Source organism: Pogona vitticeps, chromosome 4 (assembly GCF_051106095.1).
Source record: "Pogona vitticeps strain Pit_001003342236 chromosome 4, PviZW2.1, whole genome shotgun sequence".
NCBI lineage: Eukaryota > Metazoa > Chordata > Lepidosauria > Squamata > Agamidae > Pogona > Pogona vitticeps.
The window spans coordinates 2913871-2941024 of record NC_135786.1 but is presented as its reverse complement, the minus strand read 5'-3'; the positions used below and the strand labels follow the sequence as shown (position 1 = coordinate 2941024).

General features: G+C 50.7%; 3 protein-coding genes across 3 annotated transcripts in view; 1 reads left to right on the top strand and 2 right to left on the bottom strand.

The window, feature by feature from the left end:
• The window catches only part of LOC144588812 (uncharacterized), an 856730-nt gene that overhangs the window by 279078 nt on the left and 550498 nt on the right, over positions 1 to 27154 (bottom strand). The gene's annotated exons all lie outside the window — the stretch shown is intronic.
• LOC144588813 (uncharacterized) overlaps positions 1 to 27154 on the bottom strand; it is a 398202-nt gene that overhangs the window by 68712 nt on the left and 302336 nt on the right. The window lies entirely within an intron of this gene.
• TM9SF4 (transmembrane 9 superfamily member 4) lies at positions 1326 to 26443 on the top strand. The gene is made up of 18 exons (XM_020807854.3): positions 1326 to 1497; positions 6284 to 6397; positions 8352 to 8451; positions 9054 to 9222; positions 9390 to 9519; positions 10985 to 11108; positions 12508 to 12626; positions 13732 to 13843; positions 16440 to 16510; positions 17586 to 17718; positions 18996 to 19077; positions 19189 to 19264; positions 20811 to 20894; positions 21928 to 22103; positions 22598 to 22661; positions 23607 to 23726; positions 24496 to 24585; positions 24813 to 26443. The coding sequence occupies exons 1-18, from the start codon at positions 1477 to 1479 to the stop codon at positions 24960 to 24962; spliced, it is 1935 nt and encodes a 644-aa protein (XP_020663513.3). The 5' UTR covers positions 1326 to 1476; the 3' UTR covers positions 24963 to 26443.

Sequence of the window (27154 nt, the reverse complement as noted above, 5' to 3'; positions counted from 1 at the left end):
CGCTGCAGCAATTTCCTTTGCTATACACTATTAATGAGGTTAATTAGATTTCATTCTCTCTTGTTTCCCACCAAGTGGCTGGGACTTTCACATTAACAGGAATAATTTCCCCCCACTAAATATTGCAGTCCTTTAAAAATGGCTTCTTTTTCGGTGTCAACTTCTTCAGACACAAGAGGTGCAAGGGAGCATACCTTGCGTCTGAACCACTTAATTTTGATCCACAAAAAGTCATAACAAAGAAGCCTGTTACTCTTTCGAGTGCCACAATTTTTATTTATTTACAATTTCACCCTACCCAACTGGTGGCAAAGCCGCTGCTCTGGGTGGCCAACCAATCAAGATCAAAATAACACAACAACAGTAACATTGAGAGAAGGCATCACACAAGGCACGATTCCTAAAAAATATGAGGACTTTGAAGGGAAGCTGGTAAAAGTACAAGACGAACAGGCAGGCAGTAGAGAGAAGCTCATGGATTCAAAATACAAGGGATCAAAAAACAAAATTAACCTGGGGCCACCTGTGCATCCCAGTAATAAGAAGTACAGGTGGGACAGGGAGATGTTTTGAGGGAAGAGATGCTCAGCCAGCCAGGTATGGAGGCCCTAAACCTGTAAGGGCTTCAAATGTCTGCATGAGCGCCTTGAACAGGCCCGTCTGCACGGGCTGCCTGTTTCCTTCCAAGTGTTCCTATGGCGATGCTCCAGAGGCCAGCCTGCCAGCAGCTGGTGCAGCTTTTGAACTGCCTCCAAGGGTAGCCCCACGCAGAGGACATTGCAGTAGCCTATTTCCAAGATTACAAACCCATGGGCCAGTGTTGTTGCCTTCCCCAGCTTTACTTTTGAGACTGATGGTGACCCTCACAGGGTTTTTTAAAACATGTGGGATTTTCAAAGAGCGGTGGGGGTCGCCTTAACCCGCCCCGTCACTTGAGGGCCCCTAAGAACAGCCTTCAGGCTTGGGCGAAGAAGCGATTCGTTTTAAGCCCATGCCTCTAGAGCCTGCCCCTTCCAAAGATGGCGCCGCGAGCTTCACTATCACCGTCAGGCAAGCGCCCTCGCCAAAGCTGCCGGGCAGAACCAGGCACGCCATCAGTAAAGATGGCGCCCAGGACGATCCCAGCGACGTTTCCTCGGGTGAAGCTGACGCCCCCCCCAACCCTTGCCGGCTGGACCTCAGTCAAGATGGCGGACGCCGGGGGCCGGCCCTACTCTGCCAGGAGTTAAGATGAAGGATCCCCGCTCCTCTCCCGCCAGGCCCCCCTGCGCGGCCGGGCGGCCCTTCGACGGAAGCAGGAGCGCTCTCCTTCCGGTCGTTCCTTGGCGGGGGTGGTGGTGGTGGTGGTGGAAGAGAGCAGAAGGAGGCCCCTCTTCCCTAGGTCGGCCTCGCGCCCCTCCGTCTCCATGGTGACAAGCCGCCTCGGCCAACCGCGAGCCACTTCCGCTGACGTCACCGCCGACACGTGGATCCAAGATGGCGGCCTCAGGGGTGCTGGTGAGTCGGGAGTCCTCCGGTCTTTCTCTCTCTTCCCCTTCGTTGGCTCGGCCGGGCCTCGGGAGCGGGGCGGGCGGGCGCGTGGGCGGGCGGCGGGGCTCGTTCCTTTCCGGGCCGGGCCTTCGCTGCGGGGCTCGGGGGGCGGCTTCCCCCGAGGGATGGGAGCCCCAGGCGGGCGGGCAGGCTCAGCAGGGCAGGGCAGGGCAGGGCAGCGAGGGAGGGAGGGAGGGGCGCCGCCTCCATCTCGCCCACCCACCCCCTCGCCCGCCGGCCTTGGCCTCGGGCGTCTGGGTCCGGGGAGGGGGCCGGGCCCCGGGAGGGGAGGCGGCGGCGGGCTTCTTTCTCTCCCGGGACCCTCGACGCGCAACCGGTGCCTTCAGGCGTCCGAAGCCCCTGTAGAACAAGCCGGTGCCAGAGGGAACTACTTAATCAGTGGGTCGTGTCAATGGGGGGGGCATGTGTGTCCCTGTGAGGGGCCGACGATCCCTCCCCCCCTCCCCGCCATGTTGCCAAGAGGCTGCCCAAGCCAAGCCAGCCCCGCCAGGTAATCCGCGACTGATCTGCAGGAGCTCCCGGGGCAAGGAAGGAAAGAAGAAAAAAAGGCGCCTCAAGCCCTCAGCTCAGCTGGAAAGGACCCTTTGGCTGTGCCTGCTTCGACCCTGTGGATGATGGGAGTCAAGGAGGCACCGGCGGGGGAGGAGGGGGATCGAACTCCCAGCCTGTGGCTCCCCAGCCAGAGAGACCCTCCACCCCCTGAGCTAGCTAGGAATAGCAGGCCAGGCTGCTGAATCTTATGTCCCCATCACAGTCTCACGGCAGCGGTTCCTTTATCGCCGGCTATTCAGGCCTTCCTAATTGCCTTTACGCCTTTAAATTTGTTGGCAGCTTTTTGAGGTTTCCTGCCTTATCAGCCGACGTCCAGGTGTCCTCTTGTGCAGGAAGTCTCTTGGTGTGACGTTTTACACCAAAAGTATAAAACGTCACGCCAGGCTTGTAAATTTGCACTTGGGGGGGGGGTTCTTGGCCTCGTTCATGCCCTTTCCAAACAGTGTACAGTACAATATGTAGAATTTGCACCCAGCACGGCTTTTTCCTTAGCAGAAGCTGCCTTGGATTTTCCTTTGTATAAAATGGAGCAGAAACAGTAATTACCACCTGCAGTGTACTGCGAAGCTGCCATTAATAGATTAAGCATACTGTGAATCAGATTTGTGCTCCTCGAGTCAGGGAAATGGAATTTTCACTCTGGTTGGTTGGGAACTTTGTGGTCGCTTGATCTCAAGACAAACCGTTTTGTGTGACCTTTACTTTTGTGTAATTCCTTTTCCCCATCCGCTGTTAACTTAGGTACTATGCTATCTCCACAGGGAGTGTGGAGTTATATGATCCTGTGAGATCTGTACTAGATTCCTTCCCTGTCGTACTTTCTTCAGCCGTTTTTTCTCTATGGACAGGGATGGTAGAGGCTTTGTTCGACCAGGAGTTATTCCAAAGCTCCGTCCAGTCCAGTCTTTTTTTCCTGAAACTGGCCCATTGATTTCTCAGGCTGATGTCTAAATGAAGGCTGAAACCCATTAAACAGGATGTTGTGATAGCTTGAGGTGTTCAGCAGTGCAACACTCCGTGTGACAGTGGTGGTATACTTGATTTTAGGAAGAAACCGATGGTGTACTAGCAGATTTCTTGCATTGGTTAAAAGGCTGGACTAAATTCTCCGTCCTGAGACGGATGGCTCTCCGCACTGGGCCAGGCAGCTCGGCTATCCGAGGCTCCTCAGCACTGTGGTATTGTTACATCTTGTAACTCTGTGATTTTCACTTGTCGCTCATAAGCACCCTGTGTTCAGTGGTGTATTAGTTTTGAATGTGGAGATCCTGTTTAGATCTTGGGGCTATTAGCTTTCATGAATTTATCTAATTTGGTGTTAAAGTCTTCCAAATAATAACTGTCGCCTCTGTCATATGCTAGCAAAGTTCCACTGACAGGTTTGGAAAAGTACTGTATTTGCTTTTCTTGGTCCTGAATCTCTTGCTGACCAATTTTAATAGGTGATACAAAGTTTATGTGTAATTTGTGAGAGCAGTAGAACTATCTCTATATTTTCTCCATACCAGGCTAAAGTGCTGCACATACAAAAGGAATCCAGGAGGGCTCGCTATCAATCCCTCTTTCCTTTCTTGTATTCCTGAGCGTTACAGAGAGGAGCTTTGCAGATAGACACCTTCTGTTGCAGGGCCAAAGGCCTGCTTCAGCATGACAGCAAAAAAGATCCCAAACAGGGTCGGCGCGAGGACACAGCCTTGTTTCACTCCACTTTGGATGTCAAAGGGATCTGATGTTGATCAGATTATATATGCCTTGCTTTTGTTCACTCTTGAAGTTCTTTGAAATGCAGATATTGTGCGTTACATGATGTTGTACAGTGGACCCTTGACTTACAGACGGCTCCACTTACAGACTTTTTGAGTTACAGACTTCTCTGGCCGCAAAATTTAGGTTCGACTTGCAGCCAGAGAATCAACCTACAGACTGGAAAAAAAACCCAAAATGGAACAAAAACGGAGATGGGGATGAGCACCGCACCCTAGAGTCAGACACAACTGGACTAAATGTCAAAGGGAACCTTTACCTAGGCCTCTGGAGGTCTTAGGACTTGTGCCTTGTAAAATACATGTCTGCTTTCTGGCACCTGCTTGAGACCATGGACTATCTTCTTGACGTTAAACTTTCAATTTTTTTTTACATAGGCACTGTTAGTTTCTAAAATAGGCATCCATTTTTCTTTTTGGTGAACCTTATATTTGCTTCATACGCAGTGGGGAACATTTTCCCAAAGCCCCTTAAAATGAATTGGATGATCTATGTAGCTCTTGCCCTTATGCCTTGCCTGCTGGGGTGTCTAAAGGTGTCTTTTACGAAGTGAACAGAAGGCTGAACTGGGCAGGCCTTCGGCCTGATTCTGCAGGGCTCTTACGTGCGTCCTCCAGATAACATTGGACTAGACATTCCATACGCCCCCACCCCACCCGGGTTGTAAACAACCGGGAATTATTGGGGTGTTTATTTTGTGAGCCTGCTGGTTATTTTTGTGTACAATACAAACTTTTCCCCCTGCAATAAAGTATTGCCGAAAATTTAGTTCACTCAAAGGTTCTTCCTGTATTGAGTTGCATCTGAGCTGAAGGGTTCTGGGGATACTGGCATGCAGAAGTGAATCCTGAACCCCCAGGAAAGGATTGCATTCTAGGTTTCGCTGAGGATTTATATTGGTGTCATTGGCTACTGCTGTTGAGGGAGAAAAGTAGAAATAAGGTGTATTCCTCCCTTCCCAAGACCGTCTTTCCTTAGTTTAAGAGACGGTTGTGTGTCTAGGAAGGTGTGTCACAGAGACTTGAATCGTTTCCTTCCTCTGTGCTGGAAGTTCATTCACTGTCCGAAACAGAAGGCTGGTCTGGATAGATTATTAATCTAATACACTGACTCAGGTAATGTTTAGGCGTGTCCTTCCTTCTTGGCCTGGAAATGCTTGTATAGTTGTCGCAGTTAACTCGAGATGGGCAATTAATTTTACTGCATTTGTCTGTTGGTAATGTATATTTTTAGAGCAATTTTTCCTGCCTTCTGTTGTTTTTCCAAATGATGTCTACAACTTCCGCTGCTAAAATCTGTGACTGTCACCTAGCTTAAAGTTGAAATCAGGAGCTAAGGTCCCATGGGGCAAACCTGTCTCTTCCCGACACACCATTCTGGTTGTGAAACACGTGGGAAGCTGATATTTGTGATTAAAAAGAGAAAGAGAGCAGGAATTCTGGCTGGTGGCTTTAAAGGTTGAAATGCTACTCTGAGCAGCAAGTCCGTTGCCGCTTGTTATACCAGCTTCATCCTGTAAGTAAGTAATCCCAGTATTTGAAATTTGCGCCCCCCCCCCGGGTTAATGCAGTCAGTATTCTTCTGCATACAAAGCTAGTGTGTTATCGAGAAGGGGCTCAGCTAGCTTTCTTAGCCCCCATTCCTGTTCAGTATCAACAGAAATACTTACACGGGGAGGAATTGGACCTTCCTGTGCTTACTTACCTACATGATTTGAACTGTTTGAAATCTTAATTCTGACTAATACTTATCCAGGGTCCTTTTTGTAGAAAGGTGGAGTATAGCTGTTTATAAATAAACAAACAAGCAAACAAAGTGCATTTGTGTGAAAGAGATGGGGAGAAACAGATTCACTAAAGGAAGCTGAAATGGGCAGTCGTGAATGGGCTGCATTTTTCCACCCTGAAGATGGGCATATTAGACTTTGCATGAAAGCGATGAAGGAAATGCTGAAGAGCGAGAAAGGAAACCTGACTCTTTGGGTGTCAAGGGTTCTTCTTTTCTCTGAGCCCAGAAGCCTGCTTTACTCCTCTGGGAAGCATGGGTCCCTGGCCCTTGGCCTCCGTGTCTGCACCTTCCCACTGTTGCCTGTTGAGTAAGACGTCCAGTATCTTTGCCCCCCCCCCCCCTTGTGGCTGGAATTCTCTGAAAAGAAGAATCCATGATGGGATTTGCTAGCAGCAAGAAGATTAGATGCCTTTCTTGGTTTCCCTCTGTCTGCAGCTTTTTGCGGTTCTGGTTGATTTGCCCAAAATTCCTGAGCCAGCTTTGTGGCTCCGTTTTTGCTCAGCCTTTTTTTGAAAAACAAACCAACCATCCAGCAGTGTTACAAATGCCTTTTCTGTCCTTCTGAATGGAGTGGGGTCTGTTGACAAAATCTGCTTGCTTTTTCTTTTTCTTTCTTTCGTTTTTGCAGGAGAGGCTCACGTGTCTGCCTGTGCTGCTGCTCCTGTGCCATGGGGCGAGCGGCTTCTATGTGCCAGGGGTTGCCCCCATGAACTTCCATCAGAAAGATCCAGTAGAAATCAAGGTAGGCTGACAGCTAATGGGCATAAAGCCGGCCAAAATCTAAGGTCAATGAATGCTGATTATAAAATATCATATTCTGTTATAAGCTATTGTCAGGTCATAAAGCAAACTCTTTTTTTAAAATACGTCTTTATTCTATTAATTTTTTTACTCATAATTACCCCACTTCAGCTGGATTGGGTTCCAGAAATTTGACTGATACATGTTTTTAATTTGATTTCTTTTAAATAGTTTCTCTTGCCAGCTGTTTAAAAGTTGCCATAAACATTTGTTGTTAACGCACTAATCATATGACTTGAGACGAAAACAAACGTGTTGTGTGTGTCAAGTCACAGGACTGCTGGGTAACAACCAGTGTCCGTGCCCTATTTTTAACTGGTGGCCGTTTACTGCTGGAATTTACGCCAGTGGGCTTGTGCTGCCAGGCGTAGCATCATGAGGAGTCTGGCTATAAAAGTGTGACTCAGCCCGAAAGGCTCCCAGAACGGTGTCGAAAGCAATGAAAAACAAGTCAGTCTCTGCCTTGAGGCTTCAGCGTCTCCAAGGACATGAAGCAGAGGTGGAAAGGAGACGGGACCCCAAGCACGGATTCGTAACCTCGTCCCATTGTTCGTGGCCAGCAGCAGAATGCAGCCAGACGGAGGGGGTCTCTCTTTCAGGGACCCACTGGGAGGGCGACCATTTCAACAGGGAGTGCTGGGGTGAGACTCCTTCTTGCCTCTTCCTCTTGTACCATCTGATGGCCATTGGAGAAGAGGCAGGCAAAGGCCTAGTGAAGCTGGCTTCTCAGGGAGGCGGCTGGTGCCCCTTTTCCCTAGGAAAATGGGAGAGTAAAGGGAAGGAGAGGGCAGAGGAAGGACTCGGCTGTATAAAATTGAAAGAGGAGCCCATTTGTTTTATGGGCTTGAAAAGTCTGGCGTTTACTGTTCCAAAGCATTATAGAAATGCTCTAATTATTGAGGGTGCTGGGCTTGCCCCCCCCCCAGTCAGTTCTACTCTCATCGCATTTTCCCTGTACCAATAAAGCTGGAAACCACAGTGGCTTCCACTGTCTATACTTCAGCATATTTGAGGAATAGAGTTCGAATGCTATGGGACAGTTGGAGGTTACACACAGTTTCTTTGCCAAAGATCAACTGTAGGCTGTGGGCAGCATCCAGACCTTCTGAGGCTTTTGGTTTGTTTGTTTGTTTGTTTGATGAAAGCAGTGGGTTTTCTCTTGTCCTTAAAAACTTCTTGAGGGGTGGAAGTAGGTTTAACCCTTCTTGATGGTAAGAATAGCCTTTGCTGAGCTAAGCCAGGGGTCTGGAGGCTTGCAGGCCTGTCTCAATCATTTCCCTTCTGATGTAGGATTTTTCCTAGTGGAGAGGGAATGGGACAGAAGCCAGATTATAAAAGGGGGATGTATGGATTTGCTTTTTCTGAGGGCATTTGTTAGAATCATAGAATAATGGAGTTGGAAGGAGCCTCTTAAGGTCATCATGTCCAACCCCCTTGTTCAAGGCAGGAATCCCAATCAAAGCAGATCTCACAGAGGGCGGTCCAGTTTTCCTTTGAATGCCTCCAGCTTTGGTGCCCTCCCCACCTCCCAGAGTCATGAGTTCCATTGTCGTACTGCTCTAACCATTAAGAGGTTTTTCACCCTGATACTGTAATTCAGCCTAAATCTGCTTTCCTGTCGCTTGAGCCCATTTTTGCATGTCCTGCACTCTGGGATGATCGAGAACTGATGCTCTGTAGGACTATCTTTCAGATATTTGAAGAATGCTATCTCCCTCTCAGTCTTTTTTCTCAAGGCTAAACATGCCCAGTTCTTTTAGTCTTTCCTCCTTATAGGGCTTGGTTTCCAACCACCCCCTGATCATTCTCGTTGCCTCCCTCTGAACATGCTCCAATTTGTTGGCTGGAATGTTCGTGGTTTAGAAACATTGCTGACCGCATCTCTCATCTTCCAGGCGGTGAAGCTCACCAGTTCACGCACCCAGCTGCCTTACGAATATTACTCCTTGCCATTCTGCCAGCCCCAAACAATCACATACAAAGCAGAAAACCTTGGTAAGTCTCAATCCTTTGTAGTCCGTTCTTGGCAACGAGGGTGGAAGCAGTGGTGGTCGTCTGCCTGTCAATGCCACACACACACAGCATCCCGGTGCTATCTCTGGAGGGTTGGGAAACCCTCCAGAGCAGTACAGGAGGCTGCAGAGAAGGGGGAAGGAAAGGAAATGTTGATCATTTCACCTGCAGAGTTCCTGATGTAGCCCAAGGTGTTCCTTGGATGGGTGCAGGATCCATTCAGAAGGGTGCAGGGCCCCTGTTCTGTTTGTCGTAAATCTAGTTTATTGGGGGTCTTCCCCCTTGCTCCAGCAACTGCCTGGAGTGTAATGGACAATGAACAGAGCCTGGTAGCTTACTCCTGCATGGTAGCCCCCCCCCAAGAAATTTCAGGTGGTTGAAGGTATCGCCCCCAAAACATGGCAGAAGGGAATAAAATTGGATTGCGTCTTTGGTTAATGTAACATAATGAAGCTAGCTCAAGGGGAGTCTGGCGATTGCAAGCATCTAGCTTAACGTAGTTGGTCCTGACCGCCGAGGCGCTTTTAGAGGGGGTGCCCAGCTAACAGTCTCCTAACAGTCTTCTGCTTCCTCCTTACCCGCAGGCGAGGTCCTCCGAGGGGACAGGATTGTCAACACCCCATTCCAGGTCTTCATGAACGTCGAAAAGAAGTGTGAGGTTTTATGCAATGGCCCCAGTAATCCTGTGGTCCTGTCCAAGGAAGCCAGCCAGCTGATTGCTGAGCGGATCCAGGAGGAATACTACGTCCACCTGTGAGTCCTTCCTCTCTCTCTCTCTCTCACACACACACACACACACATACACACGCACACATGCACATACACACACACACACGCCAGAAGTCTCATCAGCCTTCCTCTCCCCCCCCCCCGGCTGGGCAGCAGTCAAACGGGTTTGATCCAAAGGCTTGTTCTTGCAGCATCGCCGATAACCTGCCGGTGGCCACGAGGCTGGAGTTCTACTCCAATCGGGAAGAGGAGGAAAAGAGCAAAGACAAGGACGTGCAGTTCGAGCACGGCTATCGGCTTGGCTTCATGGACAGCAGTAAGGTGAAGAGGTCTGGGTTCCCTTTGGGGGCGGGAGGGTCTGAGGGAACCGGGCCGTGGGCTTAGGCCGGGCGCCGTCTCTTGCCATCTGACTGTGGGCCAAGAATGTGCGTATTGTATTCGTGAAGGCCTTCACGGCCGGGATCTAATGGTTGTTGTGGGTTTTTCGGGCTTCTTGGCCGTGTTCTGAAGGTTGTTCTTCCTGACGTTTCGCCAGTCTCTGTGGCTGACAGCGTTCTGACTCCAGTCCTCTGAAGATGCCCTTGGCCACAGAGGCTGGCGAAATGTCAGGAACAACAACCAATGTGTGTATTGTGTTTTTTTTAAATGTAGGTAAGCTGCCCAGAGTCATGGGAGGCCCCTAGATGGGTGGCATAGACGTCTGATAAATAAATAGAGGGAGGGAGGGAGGGAAGGCGGACGGGCATTGGACTCTGCTACGAGTACTCTCCATACCCTCCTGCAATCCACACCCGGGCATCCTAATACCTTAGGGTATGGGGGGGGGGATCTTGGAGGACATATTTTCCCTCCAGGCCCCTGCCACAGGGGCCACCAAGAACTCCAGAAATGGTAGTTTTCAGCCATGTTGCTTTATTTATTTAGTCATCTGAATACTTCCAGTGTCCTTTTCCTTTTTGTTTTGTTTTAAGTGACATGTAGAAATATCCTTAGAGCCCCCCCCCCCAATGCTAAAACCATTGGGCCTGGGAATGGCAATAGGGATTTTTTTAATTGATGCTTAAATCATGGGGAATATAACAAAACATAAAGGCACAGAGCAAAAAATAAATAAAATACCCCAACAGAAAAAGGAAAAGCAAAAAAAAAAAATAAATAAAATAACCAGGAAGAGGAGGAATTTCGGATACCTCATGTGACACCCCCCCAATTCTGCTGCCATAGGATTTGAAACAGTATAATAGACTCCCTAAAAAAGCAGCTGGGAGGGGTGTGCGTGGAGAAAAAACAGGAAAATAATCAAATTTAGTTCCTGATTTTTGATAAGCATCCCCATGACCAGCTTGGGGGGGGGGGAGAGGCGTCGAGTGGTGCCAACCACGCCCATGGAGCGATAGGTCTTGTCTTGTCTGGCCTCTTCCTCTTTTGCAAGACAGTTCTCCGTTTGTAGATGGTCAGAGTGCAACCCTTTTTTTTTTTTTTTTGGTTAGTTGTCTCTCTCTTCTTGCTGCTTCCATGATTAAAGAGGCAGGGGTTAGGGTGACGGTAGTGGCTGCAGAAGTTGCAAGAGACTGATTCCTCTGTGCATCGCCGGCTTCCTCGGTCAGCTTCACGTCGTAGGCGTGCCAGTTTCCTGACTGGTGATGTGGGGATCCTTCAGTAGCTTCCTTTGCTCGCGAAGCCCACCCGCAGACCGTTCGGGGAGATGCTGTAGGGCGACCCCTTCAGATAGGACCTGCTAACTGCTCCAGAGCCTCTGACATCTCTTAATGTCAATCTGTTTTAGTTTTACCTGCACAACCACCTCTCCTTCATCCTTTACTACCACAGAGAAGAGGTGGAAGAGAACCAGGTCCCCACGTACCGTGTGGTTCGCTTTGAAGTCATTCCACAGAGCATCAAGCTTGCTGGTAAGGGTTGGTTGTGGACTCCCTGGGAGGAGAGTAAAGCTTGCCCTGTCTGTCTTGTGAAGAACTGGGCTCTGGGCCATCTTCCCCTGCCTTCGTTTCTTTGTGGGCAGTATCTTTTTTTTCTATATTGTATGGACTCTCCTTTGAGGGACCTCTGTGAAAGGTGGAAGACGTGCCTGCTTGATCTTGTGGGTTTTCTACAGGTACCTTTTGGAGAGCTCACCTTAGGGGGAAGGGTCATGGCTAGACATGGGGGGCTTCGTATTCGTATACAGATAGGAAGCCCACTGACACAGGTTGCTGGCCCGACAACCACTCTCTCAGAACCCGCTGGACCACTTACCCCATGGCGTGCATGGCCAGCGTCCTCCCCTGCGCTCCAATCACAGCAGTAGCCCAGTGGCCACAGTCCCACCTTCCTGCTTTCCCAGCCCCTCCGGCCACGGGGTGGGAGGACGAGTCTCTCTGCTCAGCTCCAGGAGTGGCCAGGTGAGCAGGAAGGTGGGGCCGCGTTGCCATGGTTGGGGTGCAGTGGATGACGCCAGCCACGCATGCCGCGCAGTAAGTGGCACGGCAGGTTCTGGAGGCGGGTGGTCATTGTGCCGGCTACCCGTGCAGGTGAGCTTCGTATTCATATATGAATACAACCCCTCCTCCCTTGTCTAGTAATGGCCCGGTGCGTTGTATTCAGAGGCCTCCAGGTACCATCCCTGGCCTCCTCCAGGAGGGAGAGCAGGGGAACATCCTGTGCCTGAGGTCCTGGATTATTGTTGCCAGGCTTTGCAGGGGTTCATATTGGGTTGGATGGAGCAAAGGGTCTGGATTCTGCAGTTTTATGTGTTGCTTTTACAGGGGAGGTTGAAGGTGGGGGTAGATGTTTGAGAAATGGCACAAAGGTCTAGGATATGTGAGCAAAGGGCAGAACTTTGTGTGTCAGACAGTGGCCAGAATCCTCTTGAGGGGGGGTTGTCAAATTGCTCAAAAAGGTTGCCTTAGATGTGATCTGTTGCGGCTTGGGGCGTGGAACTCCGTAGGCACCTGGTCAGGTCTGCTGTGATTTCTTAACATACAGCAGCTCACCTCCAAAAGTTACTCTGTTTGTGCAATGTCTGGATGACGAGGTAGAAGGATTTGGGCCAGTGGGCAAAAGGGCAGTTAACGGCTGGACCTCACCCTGGCCTTTGCTGGCTGAGATGGATGGCCATTTTAGACCCGTGGTACCGGGAGGGCTTCACGGTGCCCACCCTGGTCCTCGAAGACTGCCATGCAGGGCTGGGCTGGTGGGATGTGGAGGTGACTCAGAGTACCTGGAAGATCTGGTGCCTTGGGATTGGAACACTGGAGTTAGAAAGAAAGAAAGAGAAAAGCAGGATCCTGATACGACGGTTTTCTTTCCTAGATCTGAAGGCGGATGAGAAGGGGGGGTGTACCTTGCCGGAAGCTGCCAGCTCAGCCCCTCAGGAGATTGATCCCACCAAGGAAAACAAGCTCCTTTTCACCTACTCCGTCCACTGGGAGGTGAGAGGGGTGTGTGTGTCTGTCTGTGTGTGTGTAGTAAGCTGGCAAGGAGGGAGGGTGGCACAGAATCAGAGCGATGGATATGGAGGGCGGCTAAGATTCGTACCTTCCATTCCTTTCGTGACAGCCAAGGTTACAGCTACAGTGTTACTCCATGTCTAAGGTATCTTCAAACAAACTAACAAACACCACAGTGGAAACAAGCATATCTATAATGGGCCAGGTCTTCACCTGCAACCCCCCCCCGAAAGAAGTCAGTGGTTGCAATGCTGCTGTTTTTAAAAGATTGTTGAGAAAAGATACTGTTTCTGTTATATGTATTTTAAAAAAAAACAAAACAAATCCTCACCATGGGTTAAAATGCCACGGGACGGTCTTGCTTTGGGCACCTTTTCCTGGGTGTAAAGGAAGAGTAACCCCCTCCTTGGACATAAGAGCCTCTTCCTGTGGCATCGCTGGCCATGTTGTCGGCTCTCCTCCATGGGGAAAATCTGCCCTGCCCTCATCCGACGAGCGGGGCGAGATCCTTACATAGCCGTAGAGGGGCATCTCGCCCTTTGCTTTGCTCGTGTTCTTCACGAATAAGCGGCTTTGAAGCTGGGTGTGATGCCAATAGTGTGGAAAAGATGTACACCCTGGTTTTGATGTAAAGCTCCCGAGGATGGCTTGCAGAAGACCGCAGCGATATATGTGTGTGTGTGTGTTGGGGGTACCCACATAGAGGGTCCAGCAGCATTCACCCTCGAGCCCATGGGTCGCGCAGGAGAGAGCGTGCCGTCTCGGGGGACCTGGCAGGTGGAGAGAGCGACCCCTAGTGGGTGGAAGTGGGGAGGGACTGAGAGGGAGAGGGAGAGAGGGGCTGGCTCTCGGCAGCTGACCTTTCTCCAGGTAGGTACCTTTCATCTATTTCATGTTGCTTCATTACATTTCAACATTGCTAACGGCTTTGAGAACCTCCCCTGAAAGGCGCTTGAAAAGTAAAGGGCTTAGCGGGGTCAGTGGTTTCCTTCGGAGCCCCACCCGAGCCGCCTCTCACATAAGGGGTGAATAAGGAACTCTCGTCTGTGATGGGCACTCTCCTAAAGTAACAAACCTTCTCCTGTAGGAAAGCAACATCAAATGGGCTTCCCGCTGGGACACCTACCTCACCATGGGTGACGTGCAAATACATTGGTTCTCCATCATCAACTCCGTCGTGGTGGTCTTCTTCCTTTCAGGTGAGAGAGAAGAGGCGGGCTGGGATTCTGTCTCTGTGTGCATTCAGTGAGCTGGTTGTGACTTGGTGGACTCAGGGGCATTCAGGCGCACGCGTGTTACACGGGCCTGTTCACATGTCTGTGGATTACATTTATAGGTGACAAATGCAAGGTAACAGGTAAAGGTTCAGATCTTGATCTCTCCACATGACCTTGCGTAAATGCTGGCGCTGTCTGACGGCAGTGGAGAGGGTGTGCCATCCCAGGGCACCTGGCAGGTGTTCCAAACAAAATATTGCTGGTGAACAGACTGGCAGAGGAATGAGCTTTGCCCCAGTTCCCTTTTACCCCTTGGAGTTAGGCGCCGTTTCACAGTGAGGCTTTGTATGGAAAATACTCCCTCGTTGGAAAGTAGACACACAGGGAAGTTCTCCAGATCATCTCTTAGTCTTATGTGCCCACGTGCTTTCAATAGAAGTTAATTTACTCCTTCACGGAAGTAATGTATTAATCTCCAGGTATGATTCACTCGGAGCCTCCATGATTCAGATCATTGAGGGGCCATCTGCATTATAGGAAATAACTTTTATCTGTGATGATGAACGGATGCATGAACACAGGAAATAGCAGCTCATCCCCTCTCTGAGCCTCAAGGCCACCCAGTTCCCACAGGCTCTGGGGCCGTGGGTTGGTTGGTTTGGATTTTTGTTGTTGTTAAGTCATGTCTGACTCTTTGTGACCCCATGGACCAGAGCACGCCAGGCCCTCCTGTCTTCCACTGCCTCCCAGAGTTGGGTCAGATTCACGCTGGTCACTTCGGTGACACTGTCCATCCATCTCATCCTCTGTCATCCCCTTCTCCTCTTGCCTTCACACTTTCCTACATACATGTTGTTGTTTAGTCATTAAGTCATATCCGACTCTTCGTGACCCCATGGACCAGAGCAGGCCAGGCCCTCCTGTCTTCCACTGCCTCCCGGAGTTGGGTCAAATTCATGTTGGTCGCTTCGATGACCCTGTCCATCCATCTCGTCCTCTGTCATCCCCTTCTCCTCTTGCCTTCACTCTTTCCCAACATCAGGGTCTTTTCCAGGGAGTCTTCTCTTCTCATGAGATGGCCAAAGGATTGGAGCCTCAGCTTCAGGATCTGTCCTTCCAGTGAGCACTCAGGGTTGATTTGGATATTTATTTATCTAAAATATTTTTATCTCGCCTTTCTCCTTCGAAGGACCCAAGGTGGCTTGCATCGTTAAGTAGGAGACAATATTTAAAAGCTAAGAAAAACAAGTATACAAGTATTTGAAAAGAATGAAACAAGTGTTCATCTTAAAAAGGTAGTGGAGCCTCGTAACCCTGAAAAATAGTCCCAAGCCCAAAACTGCAAAGGCTCAGTGCTTTGTCGGCCTGTCCGTCCTCCCAGAAGTTTTCAGAAACAGGCGGTAGCTCTCAGGAGGCAGTGGAACAAGGGCTCTTCAAAATGCACAGGTGTAGGTTTGTTTGTTTTTTGAGGGGGTGCCATTGAATCCCGATTAAATGCAATCTTCGATGCCAGATCCTTGCTTTTCTTGCTGCAAACTTCACCCCCACTAACCCCATGGTCCAAAATGGCGGGCCAAGAGCCTGCGTCTAGCCGTCCCCAGCCTCGTGCCTCCCTGAGCATGGCCTTGTACGCTCCCGATTCTCCGCAGGCAGGACTGTTGTAAAGAATGAAACAAGTGTTTATCTTTAAAAGGTCGCAAAGGACTGAATGCTCTGTCTCCCCTCCATGCCTAGGAACCAGTCTCTGCGGGTGCTCGCTCTTAAAACAGCAGCCTAACCTGGACAAATGCAGTGGACATCCCTGTATTTGGGAGTTTGGGGCTGTAGGAGAAGGGCCTCCTTTCTCCTGAGTGTGGCTGGGAAAAGGAAGATTAGCTTGGGCTCTAAAGGTTCTCAACCAGCTGAGCTGTTCCTTCTTGGCTGAGGGTGCAAAGGAGAGCAGCAGACCGTCACCGATTGCGGATACAGGACTCTGGCTTCTTGATCACTGAATGTTAGTGTAGCAAATCCTGCTAGAGTAGGCTTATTGAATCAATGGAGATTTAGTGAGTTGACTCCTCTGGAGGTTCTGCTGATTCCAGTGGGCCTACTCTGGTTGTGACTTCCTGTGAAGTCGCCGTTAGTAACCTGATTTGGATCAATGGGATTTGTGGAAGGGTTGACGCGCTAAATCCATGTTGGATTAATGGGCCTACTCTAGTACGATTTGCCTACATTAAGCAACAGGATTCTAGCCCCCGAGTGCCTTTTGTGAGGGTAGATTTCCCCAGGCCTCCCCAAGAACCTGTCTTAACGTGGGGTACCTAAATGCTGATGTGGAAAGCAGAAGACACAGGTTTTGGGGATACAACTCCATGGGCGTGCGGGACTCATAGGGCAATTTTTACTGTCCATGGTCCTGTCCCCGCCTTGCTTCCAGTTCTTAGCACCTTCGGGCAAATCCTTCTCCCTCCCTCCCTGCTGCCGTCACACTTACTGCATATGTGTGCTACTTACTGGCGAGTGAATGCTATCTGAACTCAGGGGGTTGGGCTGGAATGTGCTTATTCCAGGATATATATATATTTTTTCTCCCCAGGGATTCTCAGCATGATCATCATCCGGACGCTCCGGAAGGATATTGCCAACTATAACAAGGAAGATGACATTGTACGAGATGCAAGTGCTGGCGGCTTGGTGGGAGATCCCCTTTGGGAAGGTTTTGGGGACAGGGAATCAGCCGTAAAAATGGTTAAGAGAGGGGGCACAACTTAAGTGATGCCTCTTTGTACAAATTGACTTGCGCAGCACCACGGGTGCTGATCCTTCCCCCCTACCCCACGGGCCAGCTGGGCCACTCACTTTGAGTGGTGCATTGCCGGTGTCCTTCTTCTCTGGTGGCGCTCCAGTCTGGCCAGGATCTTGGCCGGTCCGGCCCTGCCTCCTCCGTCAGCCGGATGCATGAGGAGACTCCCCTTCCTACCTCCTCACTGGAGTGGCTGGCTATCTGAGGAGGCAGGGCTGGGCCGGGCCCCGGCAGCACATGATGCAAGCATGTGATGCAAACCAGCTCAGGATGGGGTCGGGGAGGGAAGGATCCACCCGGGGCCTGTGGTGCTGTAGAGGTTCCTTCAGACAAAGAGGCATGAGTTCAGGCACATGCCCACCTCCAGTTAAGAGCAAAAGAGAGCCAGAGGTCGGGACAGACTATTCCAGCACCCTGTGTCTAGCAGGGGACGGTTGACAGTTTGCAAAGCCAGCAAGCAATAGGAACCCTGTCCCCCACCCTACAGCCCTGTACCCTGGAGACTCATATTGGGTGGGTGGGGGGAGTTACTTCTGAATATGTAGTACATATAGTTGTCATGATAAACATGGCAGTGATAGGCTTTTGCTTTGCAGATAGGTGGACACCATCCCTATGCCTTGTGGCAGTGAGTTCCACAGGGTGACTGTGTGCTGTTTAAAGGAAAGAGCCACTGGGCCATGAAAGCCTGTGTCCGCAGCAACCCTCTAACTTAACAGTTTCAGCATATCCCTGACAAGCATCACCAGACTTTCTTTTCTTAGAATAATGGGTTGTTGTTTCCCCCCAACCCCATGGCAGGCCATGTCTGGAAGCAGTTTTAACTCTTGCAAAATGTGAATTTGCCTCCAACGGCTTGTGGTGGGGGGCTGTTCGTTCTCTCTTGCCCCCGTTTGTGGGCCTCATCACAGTGCTGCTTTGCCTCTCTTCTGCCTGCAGGAAGACACCATGGAGGAATCCGGGTGGAAGCTGGTGCACGGGGATGTCTTCCGGCCCCCTCAGTACCCCATGATCCTCAGCTCCTTGCTGGGCTCTGGGATCCAGCTCTTTTGCATGATCCTGATTGTGATCTGTGAGTATCCGCCGGAGGGCCCGAGCAGCTGCTTGGGTAGAAAGGGTAGGATGGGGAGTCTCCGTAGAGACTGGGCCGGGGGACGCCTGGCGTGGCAGGAGCAGGGTGCCCCTGCCTTTTGCTTGTGTCAGCCGTCTGTTTGGAGTGCCTTGCTCTGCCCGATGCCTTCTCTCTGCTCCTTGTGTCCCGTCCCTTCTCCTCTCTCTGTCCCCTTGGCTTTCTACCACCAAAAAGGATTCCTGGCCCTTCAGAAAACGGCGCCCTTTCTCTTTGAGCCCTGTAGGCTTGGGGCTAACTTCTAGAACACCAGGGTGATGCTTAAATCTCTTTCTTCAAATCCCTCCCCAAAGCTCCGCCTTGCGCACAAACCGTCAGGCCCAACATCCGAGTTCCCAGCGGTTCCGCCTTGCTGGAGCTCGCCCTCGCCTCCACGCCCCTCCCCTTCCTCAGTTGCTTCCCTCGTCTCAGGTCTTGAATTGTAAGCCCCGAAGCTCAGAGGCCTGACTTCTTGAATCTGGGGAAGCTCTGGCGAAGGCAGGTGGAACCCTAAGGAAAACAAGTACAGCCCTAGGGGTTTTTTTGGAGGTGGGGAGGCAAGAGGGTTTTAGGCTAGATGATCGTTGCCCTCTGTGCAGTTCTATGACAGAACTTTAGAGCTTGGTCTTGGGAAGAAGAGCCTGCTACCATTCTGAGGGCTCCATGGAAAATTCTTGTGTGTGTGCGCTCACTCTTTGGATGGCCAGCAAAGAGGCCACGAGCTGCTTTCGCCAGGTCTTGGGAACGGAGGCAGGCATACAGCACGCCTCAAGCGCCTTTTGCCGCCATGGAGGTTCCAGGTGGAGCAGCACACGGGCCCCCTGTTCTCTGTTTCTCTCCCCCCCCCCCATTTTAGGGGGGGAACCCTCTTTTGTTGTTTGACTTCCTCTGGAAACTGTCCAGCTTTCCATTTCCCTTTTCTGGGGATCCTCCGCTGCCTCCCGGGCGTCTGGTTCCATCAGCCTCTTTGGGACGTTCCAGCCTGCTTCAGTTCTCCTCCCTGTTAAAACTGCCTGGTTGTGTATTACGGGAGAATAGGAAAGCCAATGGGCAGTCTGGGGGCGGGCAAAGCATGCCTCCGGAAGAGTCAATGCAAAGAACAGACAAGAGAGAACCTCCTTCCATGAACGCCAGCCTGGTTTTTGAGCGGTGCTCATTTCAGAGCAGAACAAGCCTGTCTTTTGGCTTTCTGGTTTCAAGGCGGGAGGCCGGGCTTGACCCTTTCCTGCCTTGCTTTGCAGTCGTCGCCATGCTGGGGATGCTGTCTCCGTCCAGCCGGGGCGCTCTGATGACCACTGCCTGTTTCCTCTTCATGTTCATGGGGTAGGTGTGACCTTTGGTTTGCATGCCCCCCCCATCCACCCCCCCCCCTCCTCTGGGTGGCCAGGCAGGTTAGCCTCCTCCTCCTCCTCCTCCTCCTTGCTTCTCTTGTAGGGTTTTTGGCGGCTTCTCTGCTGGACGGTTATATCGGACGCTGAAAGGCCATCGGTGGAAGAAAGGTGCTTTCTGTGTAAGCGACTCTCTTGCTTGGCCGTGGAGGGCAGAAGCGGGTTTGGGGACAGAGGAGGGCTCCCCCCCCCATGTTTCTTTGGCCCTTTCTTTTTCTAGTAACAGAAAGTAAATTGCAGCTGCCAGACATCTCCAGGAATGGCAGCTCACCTTTCAAAAATTCCCAGGGTCTCTGTGCACATTTTAACATCTCTGTGCCATGTTATTTCTGGAAATGGATTTCAAGCTCCTGCTGTTCGCTTCGTCTTTGCTTTGGGACATTTTGGGCCGTCTGCCCGGCCTCCAGAGGTTCCCAGGGGCAGAACGTTGGCCCTCAGACCCACCAAAGTGGCCCGCTCCTACCCTAGAGTTTGACCTGGTCTTGATTATGATGATAAAGTAGCCCTTCTCTAAAGGGCTTGAGAGACGGTCGGAGAAAGCCGTCCGGTGATCCCCAGGAGTCTCTTATTTTAAAAACAAGCCAACAAATGAAAGCAAATACCTTGCAGGAAAAAAAAATGATCTGGCCATTTAGAACAGTGGTTCTTAACCTTTTTGAAAGAAACGCCCCCTTGAGCCATTGAGGAAGTTATCATCACCCCCTCCCCACGGTGATATTTATTCATTTTTTTATTTTTATTTTTTTTAAATTTATTTATTTATTTATTTATTTATTTATTTATTTATTTATTTATTTATTTATTTATTTATTTATGACACTTAAATCCAATGACCCCTGAAAACAAAATTAAATTCCAAGAAAATGAAATGCCCCCAAAAAAGTAACATTTAATGATTTAGTTGCAAGTGAATTTTAAGACGCAAAAAGAAATATAAAAAGGGCATAAAAACAAATGCAGGAACTAAAAATTTCAAGACAAAAAGCCTGAAACTAAATTAAAATTGGAGGAAAATATATATTCATTCACACTGTAAAAAGGCTGCAGCCATCTTCACAGGTTTGGCTTGCTCCAGAGCCCCCCTACCGCCCCCTTCTGCTCCAGCGCCCCCACACCGCCCCTTTTTGTTCTACCGCCCCCCTGAAAAATGAAATCGCCCCCTGGGGGGCATTATCGCCCACGTTAAGAACCACTGATTTAGAAGGTATCGAAAACTTGGTTATTTCCCTTTCATTTTGTTTGGATGCTTGCCTTGGCCCCAAGAAGTCCTAATAAGAGACGACACTCTAGTGGTGGTGGTGCTGCTTAGTATTCCTTAAAAGACTCTTCCTCGTCGCAGGTGGGAGGGTGCGCATTGCCGTGGCGAAAGCGAGAGGTGGGTTGAGCCACGGCAGAGGTGGAACTGGCTTCCCGGTTCCTGGTTCAGTCTGTCCCCCAGATCCCAGAAGCCCTTCTGCAGTCCTAGAATGGGACAGTGGGAAGGGATCCCTAGAAGGGCCCTCGCCTCTCGCTGCCTGCCGAAGCAGCAGCAGGAAATCCACGGCGGAGGCCCTGCCGAGAGCCAGCTGCCCAATCCTCCTGGTAAAGCCTTCCACGACCTTCTGCCGCAGCCTCCCTCTTCTCCTGGCAGGCTGTGATGGAGAGTCCTCTTTGCTTCTTTCCCTACAGACGGCCACTCTGTACCCGGGAGTCGTCTTCGGGATTTGCTTCATCCTGAACTGTTTCATCTGGGGCAAACACTCGACAGGAGCGGTACGCATCGGACCGGACGGCCATCTCTCCTCCTTCCAGCCCTTAGTCTTTTGCCTGCCCCCCCCCCCCCCCCCCGATGTATAACCACTACCGGCTATTTGTTTTAGGCTGGCCGGCCTTTTGTTCTGCCTCCCCTTATAAACCCAGAAAGCATTAATGGTTTTATTTATGGTAGTATCTCATGTCCTCTAAAGCCGCTTTGAAGAGGGAGGGGAGAAATGATTCCCTCCAGATCCACTAATAGGGTTTTATTTTTGCTCATATTTGAAAGGCATTTAAGAACAGTTTCCAAACCCAGATGACTTCCAGAATTCTGTATCTGTCCAAATGTGTCACACTTTTGCACATATTCAAAAGACATTTAAGAACAGTTTCTAAGCTTCGATTCGGCAGTCTTTGATCAATATACAATATAAAGCAGAGAAAGATACAAACCTGAATATGGAAGTTTGTGCTCATTGGTCTGCACGACATCACAAGGTGTTGCATGTTCCCTTCCCCTACCTCCCTGGTCAAGGACCCACTCGCTCGTCGGCGCACACTCCTCTCCTCCTCCTTTGATGTTTCCTCCGGTCCCCGGCAGGAGCACAGGGCTGATAGTCCTGCCTCCTTGTCTGAGTGGGCGATTAGCCAAGGTGGGGCAGAGAAGCCCAGGCTCCTGCCAGAGAGACGGTGGAACAGCCAGAGAGGAGGAGGAGGAGAGAGGAGCATGGGTCAGCTGGTGAGTGGGGGGCCCCACCGGGGAGGCGGGGGAATGGAGCACGTGGCGCCTGTGGTGTACTACGTATGCAAACCAGCAGGAACCTGTGAACCAAGGTCAGTGCTCATCTCTCGTATAAAGCCAAGTCCCTGGTCTGCGGTTAGTGTCATGGCAATTGGGGGCAGTTTGTTTGTGGATGTTTTCTAGGGGTATTCTGGAGGTTGGCCTGGGAGAGAGGGTGGTGGTGATCCATCTACCACACCACCAGCTGGGTCTCCCTCTGTGGTCTGTGAAACTGGGGGGGAACTGACGGGCCGGGCTCCCCCTTTTCAGGTCCCGTTCCCCACCATGGTGGCTCTCCTGTGCATGTGGTTCGGCATCTCCTTGCCCCTGGTGTACCTGGGCTACTACTTTGGGTTTCGCAAGCAGCCGTACGACAATCCCGTGCGGACCAACCAGATCCCGAGGCAGATCCCAGAACAGAGGTGGTACATGAACCGATTTGTCGGGTGAGTCGCCCGGAGAGCCACTTTTCCGGTCTGACTGATCCAACAATCGATATCCTGGGGAAGCAGGTTTCTGTGGCAGGAAAGGCTTGGGAATGACCTGGAAGCTTTTCTCCCATCTTCTCCTAGGGGGCGGACCCCTTTCCAGGAGAGCCGGCACAGACTCGTCCACCCCTAAAACCGGGAGGACGGGATCTGCTCCTGCATCCCTTTCACTCTCTTAAATTAGTTTCCTTAATTTTGGGAGGAAATATATTAAGAATTTTTAAAAAACCCTTCTGCCCTCCAGCAGCCACGGAGAGCATTTTCACTCTTTGGGGAGTCCTTTTAGTAAAGGCAGCCCCCCCCCTTGGAATGGAGGGGCTTGTCATAAGCACTCAGCGTACAACTAGTAGCCCCAAGTAGATCAATGGGATGATGGCCATGGATAGCCGTCCCTGGTTCTTAAATCTAAGATGACGAGATGCTTGAATAGTAACGGTCTTCTTTCTCCTTAGGATTCTGATGGCTGGAATTCTGCCCTTTGGAGCCATGTTCATTGAACTCTTCTTCATTTTCAGTGTAAGCACAGGGGCCCAGCCGCCTTGTTTCTGCCCCGGCTTCTCCAGTGGCCGTCACCGTTTGCATAGTGGAGTTTGGTGTGACCGGGGTGGGAGAGAATCTCAAGGCAGGCAGGGGAAAGGGGGTGGCCAAGAGTCACTTTTGGAGTCAGGCGCGACCTCGCGGCGGTGGCCATGGCTCCTCTAAAGCCTAGAGAGGCCAAACGCAGCTTGTTCTGGTGGGCCAGATCCTTCCCATCACCATGCCTGCTTGAGAAAAGGCTTTCAGAAAAGTTTCTGGTGTGGGGAAAGCGGAGATGCCTTTCACCGGATACCTAGGCAGGGTGGGCAGTGATAACTTCCCTGAGGCCCCTTCTTCCTCAGCCTGCTGGGGAAGGAAAGTGATCTGGGCGGGGGGGGGGGGGACCAAAATTTAAGATGTTTCTGGAAGATGTGAGTAGAGCTATCTCTCGGGCTGCTGTTAACGGGACTGTCGGTAGAAGATGCCTTTTGGCTTCCTCTTCCACACAATATGGTGGCACAACACCTCTCTCTCATAAGGCAGTGTCGCCAGTTTGGGATGGGTGGCAGAATTCCTGTATGGGTCCTGCGTGCCTGAAGGTTGCATTATATATAAAAAAGTACTCTGCAATTGAAAAAGGGAGTGTGCGAAGGTATTAGGGTAGGGAGCTTTCTCTAGGCTAACGCCTCAGCTCCCTTTGCAGGCAGGCCCGGTAGCTTAAGGAGCATCTTAGACTCGCTGCAGTGCCAAAGGACGCAGCCTCTCTGTGAGTCTTTGGTTGTCTCCTGAAGTAGCCACAGTAGCTTCCTGCAGCCCGAAAATGCTTTAAAGCAGTGGTTTCCGACTGTGTGTGTCTTTTCATTTTCCCACCCTAATCAAACAATCTGGGGCTGTCTGTCCCTCATGGTCATCCCCCTTTTTTCTTTTGGTCTCTCTGGGATTCAGGCCATCTGGGAGAACCAGTTCTACTACCTCTTTGGCTTCCTCTTCTTGGTGTTCATCATCCTCGTGGTGTCTTGCTCCCAAATCAGCATCGTCATGGTGTACTTCCAGCTGTGTGCAGAGGTAAGATGACTGGTATCTTTCAGGAACAATGGGAGGTTAGTGGGGTGGAATACAAACACGGACAGCCCAAATCTATAGGGTTACCTCCCACACTCACAGTTCACGGATGTGTAGATGAGGGTAGGTTTGTGATCCAAGGGAACCATGAGTGAGGCTTGGGGCAGAAAGAGATGGAGTGTACGAGCCAGTCAATAAAATGTGCAAGCACATTTAGGCTTCTCTTGATGCGTGTGCAGCAGGCGGGAGGGTTGCTAGTCTGAATGTCCCACACACACCGGCTTTAAAACAAAACTTCTCAATGTGCGTGCAAACGGAGGCTTTAAAACAGAACTTCTCCGTGGCTGCTCCCAGGCTTTGGGATGCATTGCCCCATGATGCCAGGTCAGCTCCCTCCGTCTAGCCGTTTGGTTATCAGGCAAAGGCCTTCCTTTTTAGGAAGGCTTTTAAGCAATTCATTTCAAGGGAATGCTTTATTATATTGGGGGGGGGCAATCTAGATATTTTTAAATGTTTTCAAAATCCTGGTTCTGACCTATATTGGTTGGTTTTCGATATGGTATTTGCATGTTATTTTAAAACTGGTGATTGTCCTATCGCTTTAAATAGATTAATTTTAACAGCAGACACATGCTATCAGGGAGAAGAATGTGTCTCCCTGGTGTGTAGTTTGGATCTGTGTCCTGTAGAAGAAGGGAAGCGGGCCTGGAAGGGAAGCTGAGCCGCATCAGCAGACTCAAGGTGGTCTCTCTCTCTCTGTTCTTTTCGGCAGGATTATCGGTGGTGGTGGAGGACCTTCCTTGTGTCTGGAGGGTCGGCTTTCTACGTTATGATTTATGCCATCTTCTACTTTGTGAATAAGGTATTTTTGCAGCCTGTGATGGGTTTGTTTCCTGCTTGGAGGCTCAGGGAGTTGTGCCGTGGCTGAGCCTAACAGCCTCTTGGTTGCTTTCTTTGGGTGGGCAACCCTGGGCCGAGTGGGGTTCAGCCGTCCCCAGCTGAGGGGCACTGGGCAGCGGGGGTGGCGCCGTTTCCCCACGCCCAAGCTCCTTGACCTGACCTCGCCTTGCGGTTTTCTTTTCCTTTCAGCTGGACATTGTGGAGTTCATTCCCTCCTCGCTCTATTTTGGCTACACCGCCCTCATCGTCCTCTCCTTCTGGCTCCTCACTGGGACTGTTGGCTTCTATGCAGCCTACATGTTTGTCCGTAAGATTTACGCCGCTGTGAAAATAGACTGAAGGGGCTCCGAGGTCAGCAGGGCAGAAAGCAACTGGTCACTCCGTTTCCTCCCAGGAAGGAAATGAGGCGCAATCTCCTGTTTCTCCCAAGGAAGCAAAACTCAGTGGGGAGGGGGAGAAAAAGAAATAAAAATAGTTCAGCTTTCGGAATGTAATCTTTGGCGCACACTGTCCATGACGTTGGGGGAATTGCCTGGAGGGAAGGGTGTGTAGATAATCTGCATTTTTTTAACTTTTATTCTATTCTGGATATAAGGGTGGTTTTGTTTTGTTTTAATTCCCAGAAGCATCCCTCTCAGTGATTCCCCCCCCTTTTTTTATAATTTTTCTGTGTTGTGGCAGCAACAGGGGACTGACAGATACAGATTGGTGAAGCTGTTGTTGAGTTCAGGGAGAGATTACTGTGCAGAGAGCAGCATGTGCCGTGGCTGGGGGGCGGGGGGGGGGGACCAGCAGAGGTGGCAGCGGCCAGAGGGAAACTCTCTGGAAACGGTCTGTGGGGAGATTTGCCATGCTCCCATTCCAGCAACTTGCCCATTTTGGTGTTGGGCAGGTGCCCCTTCAGAATTGGGTGAACGCCGTTTTCCGCACAGGGCCTTCCAAGCTGTAACCCCTCTGTCCGTCGTGCTTCTTCCGCCCATGACGGGAAGTTGCGGTACATAAAGCAGACTTGTGACCACTGTGTTTCTCAGCGGCAAGCTCGCTCCCTTGCTCTGAATGATGGGAGAATTACCTGGACTTTTTGCCTCTTAATAAATGGTATGTCCTGTGCAAACCGGCCACACCTCCTTGGAAGTCCTGGAAGAAAGCCCAGGGACTCTCCACCCTCCCCGGTAACTCTTGGACGTGGGCGACGGTTGAGACCCCCCACACACCTGCCCAGAGAAATTTGCTCCACTCTTCATGTGCCAAGGAGCCCCATGGCTCAGATGTGGGGAACTGCTGCTACTGTTAAGTGCAGGAACAGGAAGGAACCCGGAGGCGCATGGTGCGTCTTCTCTTCCTTCCTCCAAGAAAGGAATTATTTGCTTCTCCTTCGGTAGGCGCTTCTTCCAATTCTACCCCATGCTTAGTAGTGGTGGCGGCCCAGGAGGAGGTCTAAGAAAGCAAAGCTGGCCGGGGAGGATGGAAACTGCCATTTAGCACATTCTGGAGGGCACAAACCTGAGGAAGGCTGGCATACGTACCGAACGAGAGATTCGTAGCTGCTGGCAGCGGTAGTGCCCTCTGGCCCCTCTCCTTGCCCGTCATGCCAAAGCCATACCAGGCAAGATTCAAGGCCTGATAACCAGGAACCCTCGCTGTGGGTTGCTGGTGCCATGGGTTCCTTAGACAATTGATCGGCTAAATTTAGGATAGTTGAGCGAATCCTCCTCCTCCTCCTCCTGTCTGACTTCTATCCTCAATTTCCACCATATCCTTTGTACTTCTTAATGTATTATTGGAGCCCAACTGTAAATAAATTTGCTGTTGTCCTGTTACTGGTCTTGCAGACATTCTTGATTAAGGGCTGCTTGGCGCCCTGCTGCGGGCGCTCCGTTTCAGTCTTTAAGGCAGCACATCACACGTTTGACACCTAGCCAAGGAAGGGATCCACGGGTTTTCCAGAGCAAGAATATTCAAGAAGCAGTTATTTTGGTCCCTGCTTGTGTAGGCGCCCTGGGACGATGCATCTTGCCCGAGACCACCCAGGCTGACTCTTTGGAGGCACAGGGGGGAGGACTGAACTCCCAACCTCTGGCTCCACAGCCAGAGACCTCAACCACTGAGTGATCCCGTCAGCATCTTGTACCGTTTAGAAGACACTTTTTTCCCCAGACTTTGTGGCCATCTGTTACAGCACTATGATTTATAAATTGCAGCAGGACCACAGGATCTGTGGGGGTCATTTCCAAGGCCCCTGTGGATGCAAACAATCAAAAAAACACATAGAAATATACATTGCATGGTCTCTGGCGCTCTCGATTGGCCCGGAGAGCGCTTGTAGCGCTATGGGGCGGTATATAAGTCCAAAAAAAAAAAATACACTGTGGAAATGTATATAATACGTACAGTATTTCTGGAGGGTTTTATTCGGTATTTTCAGGCAGCAGGGAAGTGAATCAGCAGATACTGATCTCACAGATGGGGGGGGGGTCCTACTGTATTGCAGCTTCATGAATAGTGATTTAAAATGTAAATACTTCATCATG

Bases quoted from the DNA above. Each gene is read 5' to 3' on its own strand.
- TM9SF4 (XM_020807854.3), top strand. From the start codon at position 1,477: ATGGCGGCCTCAGGGGTGCTG. The intron at 11,109-12,507 runs GTAAGGGTTGGT...TTTCTTTCCTAG, and splicing joins ACAGAGCATCAAGCTTGCTG to ATCTGAAGGCGGATGAGAAG. The intron at 19,078-19,188 runs GTAGGTGTGACC...CTTCTCTTGTAG, and splicing joins TTCCTCTTCATGTTCATGGG to GGTTTTTGGCGGCTTCTCTG.